Here is a 9844-nt window from a genome sequence, read left to right on the forward strand (position 1 = left end):
CTTGGTTGTGACAAAGTTTACATTCAAATGTTTTGTGATACAATGAAATGTTCAGGAGGACATATGAAGAAACTCTTTAGAAACTGACAACAGGACAGTCTGCATCTGAAACATAAGTCAATGTTTTCGATAAAGCCGTCAATTAGGATTCATTGTGAAAAATTAAATTTAAGTTATTCTTTCAGATACTACCTGATCTACAGCCCATTCAGAAGATGTTCTACTTTCATTTCTGATTCTTCACAAATACAAAAAAAATCACTTGCTGTAAAATTTATTTTGACTAACAACATATAGAACATGTATTATGTCATAAAATAAAGTATGGTTGCTTTTGATTAAACATGATGAACGTTTTAAAAATGCTAAGTACAGATAAATATGGTGGAAATTTTTTGGATCCAAATATTGGTATTCTTGTTCCTCCTAATATATGAGGAAAACATAATCTCTGGAAGTCAATGAACACTTGTATTAACATAGAAACAGAGATGAGCTAAAAATTTAAACACCACAATTTCTGCAAGAACCCTTGGGTTTTTAAAATGTCACTTTGTCAAACAGAATGTGCAGACTAAAGTTTCAGAACCTAAAGGTAGTTAAGTATTTAAACACTCAATCAGATAGTGGGGAAACGAGTACCTTTGTAATCAATGGCAAATCCTGCCATGCTGACAGAGGCATCACTTCGAAAGGCCAGAAAAAGGCTATTACCACTACTCTCTATTCTCTCGGGTGACTGTGATCCTTGAAAGCTGCCAATTAGAGGGCTGTTTGAATCTTCCCCTTCATAGATATGAAGGAAATCATAGCTGGGCTCCATGTGGAAACTAAAACAAAATAAATAAGATCAAATGGAGATAAGGCAGAAATATTTAATTTTGCTGTCGCACATCATAAAAAGAAGGATGTTAACATTAAAAGGTATTGTCTCTTTACAGCAGCATATCGAATGCAATTGCGCTGCATGGTTTTTAAATGAGAAAGATTTTGCAATTACCTTTTAAATATCAGTGCTATGACATAGTCTGGATTGACTTTAATTCTCCAGTCACATTCTTTCCCATGAGGATAAGGTTGAGGGTAGTTAGGCGATAAAATGACACCCGCAGGGCCTGTCAGATTACCACCACAGGCAGCTGTCACAACAAGAAATAAAACAGAAAATCAAACAGTCTTGTGCTTACTCAAACTAAAGTAACACTGATAGAGATAGTCAAGTGTCACTTGTTTATTCAGAAATTACTTACAGCATGCTGCATGGCATTGACCAAAAGACTGGTAGAAGGGCAGCCTTCATGGCAAAGCACTCAGGATCACCTGAGGGCTTTAAGTCAACCAGGCTTCTGCTATTTCTCATTTTTCTAATATGCCAAGGATAGTTTCTTACATGCACTACTGAACTGCTGGCACTTTAAAGTTACTCCTTTACTAAGGGATGACTGCAGGCAAGTGAAATACATTTAGCCATTAGGCTTCATTTGTGCTGGCAAAGGCTGTACCTACCAATAGTGAAGCAGCCTTTTCTGAAACAGAGAGAATCACAGCATCTGCCAAGGTACATAACGTGTTTTCCCTAGTCGTGGAGCACTGCTCATTGCACAGGATCTCAGAATGCACAGTGCAGATAGTATGAGCCATCTGGCTGCGCAGACTGAAAGCTAATTACTGGTGGAGTTCTACCTGCCCAACAGACCAGTTTCTAAACACAGTATGACCTGCCCTCATGACTCATTTTGTTTTCTGGGATGCTACACTGGATCATGCATAGCGCATTTCTTTGCAATGGTCTTGTTGGAAGTAACTGTCCCCATTAATTGGTGATCTATTATGGCCTATTATGGGATATAAGGCCACAATTTCTAAATTAAATACTTGCCCATCACCAAATCCCCTAATCTGTATGTGATGAACAACTGCGCTTGCTAATGTCAAATTTAACACATGTTTTGTTAGTTTACACTGTTACTAAATAAATATGCAATCTGTTTATTCAATAGAAATGACAAATAAACCTAAAGATTTTCTTTAGCAACTTTCAATTCATTTTTAGGGAGAAACAAAGTAAAAGCACACTTTGCAATTGCGAGAAGAATGTATAGCTCAGTAGAAATTTATCATTACATCAAACTTTTTGCAAAATAAAACCCTGAAACTTACTAACAACCAGAGCAAGATTTGTGCCATGATGATAGCTAAAGATCTTAATGAAATTATTTTTCCATGATTTTGTTATTGAGATTATTTTTTTTCTATTGGAAAGCCAACAGCAAATTGCCAACTTGAAATGAAAAAATCTTGAAAGAAGTTAAACAACCCATCGGGCAGATAGCTCTCCAAATATTAATTAGATTTTTCTTATATTTGTTTGTGGCAAAGTCAGCAATTTTTTACATTCTGAATTGCTCATCAGGGGATCAAGAGTATTAATTTCTGTCCTGTGACGGTTTGGAACCCTTATCGGACACAAAACTCAAACCCTTCCCAAGCACATTCAAACCCACATGATGATTATTTTTAAAAATACAGACACACAAATTTTGAATCCCGGTCAAGGCAAAATGATAAAAAGGTAGATTTGCTAATCAACATTGGCTGGAGGATCACGTGCAAGTTAAGCAATTTCCACATTGGAGTTGTAGGTTGGTTTGCCAAGCTGACTGGTTTACATGCAAACGTTTTGTCTCCCTTGTGGTTGACAATGCTGCACAGCACTGAAGATGTTACCTAGAAGGGAGACAAAACAGTTGCACAAAAACCAGTCAGCTCGGCAAACCAACCATCAACTCCAACTACAATCCGAGCTATGGATCTGTGTTAAAACGTTAAATTTCCACATTAAAGTATAATGCAAAGGAAGTTTGATCCCACTGTTGAGGAGGGGCACAAATGGGAGGGATAACATAACAAAATGTATGCATTTTGTAGAAGAAAATTGAAGGCAAGTATAAGTTTGAACAAATTAAAATGTATGCTATATTTGTTAAACAATGGAGTAAATTGGATGGGGGTAAAATTACACTTCAGTGGATTTGCAAAACAAGTGGTAGTGATACAAATAGCTATTTTACAACCAATTTAAATTTCAATTGAATACAGTGGATAATCAATCTGCTACCCATTACTTTGCACGGCAGTTGTAGTCTCATTTTAGCTGCTCAATGTTAGACATGTGTGCACGTAGAAGACTCAGCCTACATTTGGGGCAAAATCCAACCCCAAACAAATGGAAATGTCAAGAACTTTAATCTAGAAATGGCGCTCTGACAGCTATTTTTTGCTCCACATGCATTTTCGATTTCAGGGATCCTCTGCTTGTCCCATTATTGTGCAGTGTAACTAGTGCAAGAGATTTATTACTACTCAGATCTGCTCATAAACTGGCATGTTTTCTGCCTCTGGGATTTTTATACGAATTTGAAGTATACAGGCTGCAAATCATGCTGTGCAGGGTACATGTCACAATTTTTTAGGATTAGTTATAGGATAACATGCCATGTCAATCACCTGCCCAAAAGTTAATCTTATCAGAATTCCCCAGTGAGCTGCCTGACAAAGAACATGATACACCAGTCAATGACTGATATGTGGTTAGCTCACAAGCATGATATAGTTCTATATATTTACACAAAGCAGTGATGAAAATGTACAGGGAACATGGAAGAACTGGCTCTGAGACATCCAGCAGTAATCAGAGAGGATGCTAGTTATACAGGAAATCACAGAGGTTTGGAGAGAGTTGGAGTTCAGAATTACTGGGGATTGGGGTGGGAGTAGTCATGAGGTGAGATTGCAGTAAAAGGTGGAAGGTTTATTGGTGGCAGCCAAACACTTTTGCTGTTCCAAAACCTCAAATAGTACTGTAAAGCATTTCCTTCCTTGATCCAACTCTCCTTTTATTTCACTGAGACAGTAAGAATCAGAGATAACAAAGTGTGGAGTTGGAGGAACACAGCAGGCCAGGCAGCATCAGATGAGCAGGAAAATTTCTGTTTCTGAAGAAGGGTCCTGACCTGAAACGTCAGCTTTCCTGTTCCTCTGATGCTGCCTGGCCTGCTGTGTTCCTTCAGCTGTACACTTTGTTATCTCCTTTTATTTGTCAAGATTTCTCAACCCCAGGATGCCTGGATAGAATGGCATGACAATAAACCCTGTTAAAGTGGGGGCATACAGCCTTCTTGAATGATTTTACAGGCAGGTCTTGATAAAAGCTTTGGATCCTTCTACTGGTCTCCCACATTAAGATAGACTTTGCAAAATTTCCAAGTCTACATATTTCACAATGGTAGTCGTGGATGTTTCTTCAACACACCTTGGTCAGTTATCATTTAACAAGTATATAGCATATTGCAAGTACTTGAGTCCCTCAGATGCAAGGCTGGAGTTTGCTTTGGTGTTCAGGAAGTATTTCCAAACAGTGTTGTTTTCGTGCGTTTCAACAGATTGAATTAAATCAGCAATGACCAGATAGATTATCCATGATTGAGGGAAGAAATGGGCCTTCGATTTTCTGAATTGGAACAATAAAGTTTTGTGATGTTATCTTTCCAAAATTAGAACCCAAATAATATGGCGTTCTGGTGGTGTAGGGGTTGTATCACTGCCTCTGGCCCAGAAGACCCCATGCTCAGGTCCTATGTGCTTCAGAGGTATGTCATAAAATCTCTGAACAGGTTGATCAGAAAATATCTAGAACACAAATGTTCAGTGCCTTAATGTCAATGATATTCTTAGGAACCCAAATCACAGTGAGGGAATCAATATTTTTGGAATGGGTTTTCGCTGCATGTTTTTGGTACGAAGCCATTGCAATTTAGCACCTAATTTGGGGAGGCACCAATAACTGTCTGTGAATCTACAGGGATGTCATCTCAGGATAAAAGATAAAGTGACAGGTTGGTGAGCAGTCATCATAGATCATAGAATCCCTACAGTGTGCAAGCAGGGCCTTTCAGCCCAACAAGTCCACGCTGACGCTCAGAGCATCCCACCCAGTCCCAGACATATCCCCCTATAACCTACACATCCCTGAACACTATGGGCAATTTAAGCAAGGCCAATCCGTTTAGCCTGCACATCTTTGGACTGTGGGAGGAAACCGGAGCACCCGGAGGAAACCCACGCAGACACGGGGAGAATGTGCAAACTCCACACAGATAGTTGCCTGAGAGTGGAATTGAACCCAGGTTCCTGGCGCTGTGAGGCAGCAGTGCTAACCACTGAGCCACTGTTTCGCCCTTGGGGCACTCTGGGACATCTTGCCTGCCAACATCGTGCAGGCCAAAGGGAAGCTGGGAAGACCACCAGGCTGAATGTAGTTGCTGTTTAAAGAAAGCTGGCGAGCTATTCAAAAGAAAAGAGCTGAAACACCTCAAAGAGGAGAAAAACATGGAAGACCTTTTGCGACTCACGGACGTCTGAGTGGTTTGTAGAGAATGTTTGTGGAATCTGCTTTTGTTGTGTCCACCACAATTTGTTAATTCAAGGGCTATGCTTGCTGACTCCCAGGATCATGCACACTAGCAGTGAGATGTTTTAAAGGTATTTAAATAAAAAGAGTAATACAAAACTGACAAACATCTGAAAAGGGGGGATAAAGGCATTTGATGATGAAAAAGATTAAGAAATTAAACTGCATGTAGTCTGAAAAAATACAGAGTTGGCATTGAAATACAAGCATTGGTGTCAGCAGATGTGTTGTAAATCATGTTAATTTAGTATAAGATAGATAGCATCGACTATTTGCTTTGTGAACTTGTATATAGTAAAACTTCTGCATGTTTGAAAGTGTGAAATCTTGATGCTTTATTTGCAAAGCAAGTAACTGGGATTTCTAATTTTGACTATTTCAAAACAACAGTTACTGGCTCCTGAGCAGATTATAAAACTTGGGTCCTGGCCTGGGATCATGAAAATGTTCATCAGCTTCTGTGTAGCTTCAAAATGTTCCTATTGCACCCCGTAGCTATAATTTTCTGTGTTGCTGCAGTAATATACCTGAATTTGACTTCAGTTTCTCACGCCATTCCATTCATTACTTCTTTCTGAAAAGTACTCTATAAAATTCATCTTCCCTGCTGAAATGGTCCAGCTGTTTTATTTGTTTGGCAAGGCAGTGTTCATTACCCGGACCTTGATGCATTTTAGAAGGTGATGATGAGGCTGTCTTACCAAAACAATTTTACTTAAAAACGAAGTGGCTTGCTATGCCATTTCAGGGATAGAAAAAGACAAGTTAAAGCAAGCAGGTTTTCAGGCAGAAAACATTTGGAATGATGTCCCAAAACAGAAGTTGCTGGAAAAACTCAACAGGTCTGGCAGCATCTGTGGAGAAAAAAAAACAGAGTTAATGTTTCGAGTTCTGAGGAAGGGTCACCGGACCCGAAATGTTAACTCTGACATTTTTCTCCCATAGGTGCTGCCAGACCTGCTGAGCTTTTCCAGCAACATCTGTTTTTGTTCCTGATTTGCAACATCCGCAGTTCTTTCGGTTTTCGTTAGGAATGACATGGAGGCTTTGGAGAGGGTACAAAAGAGGTTTACCAGGATGTTGCCCGGGTTGGAGTCTATTAGTTATAAGGAAAAGTCGGACAAACTTGGATTATTTTTGCTACAGCATCGGAAGCTGAGGGGTGACTGGATAGAAGTTTACAAAATTATGACAGGTATGAATAGAATGAATAGTCAGAGTCTTTTTCCCAAGGTGGAAATGTCAAATACTAGGGGGCATTAAATTAAGGTAAGAGGGAAAAGGTTTAAGGGAGATAATGCAAGGAAAGCTTTTTACACAGAAGGGTGGTAGGTGCCTAGCATACGCTACTGGAGGCAGATACAACAGCAGTATTAAAGAGGCACATGACATATGAACAGGCAGGGAATGGGGGGATACGGACCATGTGCAAGCAGATGGGATTAATTTAGAATAGCATAATGATTGGCACAGACATGGTGGGTCAAAAGGCCTGTTCCTGCGCTATGTTCAATGAATTACTTGTTTTTGAGGAGGATTGAACTCGTTGTATATTCAAGATGCTTGACATCTTGCAACAACCAAGTAAGAAGTGGTGAAATGAACTCCCTCTTTTCACCCTTCCTTTACTGGCAGGAGCAAAGATTTTAAAATATTTTTTAGCATGCAGCAGTAATACCAGAAGGAAAAGAAACCTAACATAAATGCAATATCGTAAAGAAACACAGTAGACATACTAGCGATAACAAGGTGTAGAGCTGGATGAACACAGCAGGCCAAGCAGCATCGTAGGAGCAGGAAGGCTGACGTTTCGGAAGGGTCTAGGCCCGAAACATCAGCCTTCCTGCTCCTATGATGCTGCTTGGCCTGCTGTGTTCATCCAGCTCTACACCTTGTTCTCTCAGACATACTAGCGTTCCATTTCAAACTGTACACAAGTTCAATCAAACCAGTAGGTGCCATTCACAACATTTTACTGACTTTTTTCTCTCAGTCATAGTTCAATTAAAATGCAGTTCAGCAATTCAAAAATTAAGGGGCCAGTTAGAAGATTTCATTGAGTGAAAAAGAGAGGAGTTTTATTGCCTACTAACCACAAGAAAAATAACAACAAAGTGAATAACCTCCAATAGCCACAACAGTCTTCCATTCTGATAGATACGACTCCAACCAGGCAAGGGCAGAAGACCGTAAGATATAGCAGCAGAATTTGACCATTCAGCCCATGGAGTCTGATCTGCTATTCGATCGTGGTGGTTATGTTTCTCAACCCCATTCTCTTGCCTTCTCTCTGTAATCTTTGTTCTCCTTACTGATCAACAATCTATCTACCTCTGTCTTAAATACACTAAGTGACATGGCCTACACAGCCTTAAGTGGCAATCAGTTCCACAGATTCACCACCACCGTTCTGGCTGAAGAAATTCCTCCTCATCTCAGTTCTAAAGAGTTGCCCCTTGACTCTGAGGCTATGCCCTCAGGCCCTTGCATTCCCACTGATTTCCACAGAACCCAGCTTGCTGGTGCATTTTCATGCCACACTCAGTCAAATAATGCCAACATTTCCAGTATCGTAACCTTCACTTCCCCTCTTAAGTGCAGCTCTTAGTCCATGTTTGGACCAAGGCTAGGTCTGAATCCAAGTGGATTTCATGAACCCAAACTGAGTGTCAGCAAGTTACTTTTGAGGAAGTACTACTGGTGACAACACCTTTCCTCATTTTGTTTATTGTCGAGAGTAGTGATTGGACGGTAAGAGGCTGCATTGGGTTTGCTTTGCTTCTGGACACAATTAGGCACTTTCTACATTGTTGGCTTGATGCCAGTATTATAATTTTGCTGGTACAGCTTGCTGAGCAGTGAAGCTAATCTGACATCTGTGACATTAGGGACCTCCAGAGGAGGCTGAGATGGATCATCCTCGTGGGACGTCTGATTGCAGATCTTGCAAATGTTTCAAGTCTTGGCTTTTGCACTGATGTCCTAGTCTACACCATCACTGAGGATGTGATATTTGTGAAGCTTCCTCACACTGCAAGTTAATTAACCGTCCACCATCACTCACATTTGGATATGGCAGGACTGCAGAGCTTAGATCTGAACATTTGGTAGTGGGGTCACTTAGCTGTATCTATCATTTGCTGCTTCATACAGAAGTAGTCCCATGTTACAGCTTTACTAGGTTTGTACATCATGCCTTGGTTTGTCTGGTGCTGCTCCGTGCATACCATCCCATACACTTCATTGACCAATGGTTAATCCTCTGGCTGAGTGGTAATGATAAAGTGGGGGATATGCCAGACCACGAGGTTAAGAGATTGTGATTAAATACAATTCTGCTGCTGCTGTACATCACTAATCCCTCATTTTGAGTTGTTAGATCTGTTTAAAATCTATCCCATTTAGCACAATGGTAGTACCAGACAATCTAATGGAAAGTATCCTCAATTTGAAGGCAAGGCTTTGTTTCCACAAAAACTACACGGTGCTCACTCCTATTGATGGTCAGATTCATATGCCATAGGTTGATTTGTAAGTGTTTACCCTTCTTGGTACACCCACTACAATTTTAGTCTCACAGTTATGTCTTTTAGAACTTGGCCACCTCAGTCAGCAGTGGTGCTACTGAGCCACTCTTGGTTAATTTGCCCATCCAGTACAAATTTTGTGCCCTTACCACCCTCCGTGCATCCTCCCGTAGTGTTGTTCAACATGGAGGAGAACTGATTCATCAGCTCAGGTGGTGGGGTGGTAGAAAAAGTAGGTTGAAATCAATGGGAGATTTCCTTGTCCATGTTAGATACGGTGCCATGAGACTTCATGAGATCAGGAATCAATATTGTGGATTCTCAGGGTAACTCCCTGCTGGACAGAGACCACCATCCCAACTCATCTCTTGGGTCTGTCCTGTCAGTGGGACAAGTCATATGTAGGGATAACAATGGGTGTGTCTGTGAGATTGTCTGTAAGGTATGTTTCTCTGAGTTTGGCAACGGCAGACTGTTTTGCGATTCATCCGTGGGACGGTTTTCCGAATTTTGACACAAGCACCTCATGTTGGTGAGATGGGCTGTGCAAAGTTGACGGGGCTGTGTACGTTGTTGCCCTTTCCAATGCCATGGTCGATGCTCGGTGATCCATCTAGTTTTGTTGCTTTATAAGGCTTTCAAGTAGTTTGATGCAGTTGAGTGGCCACTAGGCTATTTCAGAAAACATTCAACAGTCAACCACTTTGCTGTGGATCTGGAATCACATGTAGGCCAGAACAGCTAAGGTTTTCCTTTCCAAAAATGCCACAACCATGAATCATAACCCTGGATTACTTAAGGACATATTGAATTTTTTTTTACCCCAGCAAAAACGACCAGATACGGA

The 9844-nt window shown here is 40.6% G+C and overlaps 1 protein-coding gene across 1 annotated transcript in view; it reads right to left on the minus strand.

The window, feature by feature from the left end:
• LOC109928798 (CUB and sushi domain-containing protein 1-like) overlaps window positions 1–9844 on the minus strand; it is a 2165117-nt gene that overhangs the window by 366686 nt on the left and 1788587 nt on the right. Inside the window, exons 32-33 of the mRNA XM_048597409.1 lie at window positions 1001–1139; window positions 643–830 (exon numbers count right to left, since the gene is read on the minus strand). Of these exons, the coding sequence (XP_048453366.1) occupies window positions 643–830; window positions 1001–1139 (327 nt within the window). The remainder of the gene's footprint in view (window positions 1–642; window positions 831–1000; window positions 1140–9844) is intronic.

The sequence above is a fragment of the Rhincodon typus genome, chromosome 5 (assembly GCF_021869965.1).
Source record: "Rhincodon typus isolate 14 chromosome 5, sRhiTyp1.1, whole genome shotgun sequence".
In the NCBI taxonomy this organism is placed as follows: Eukaryota; Metazoa; Chordata; class Chondrichthyes; order Orectolobiformes; family Rhincodontidae; genus Rhincodon; species Rhincodon typus.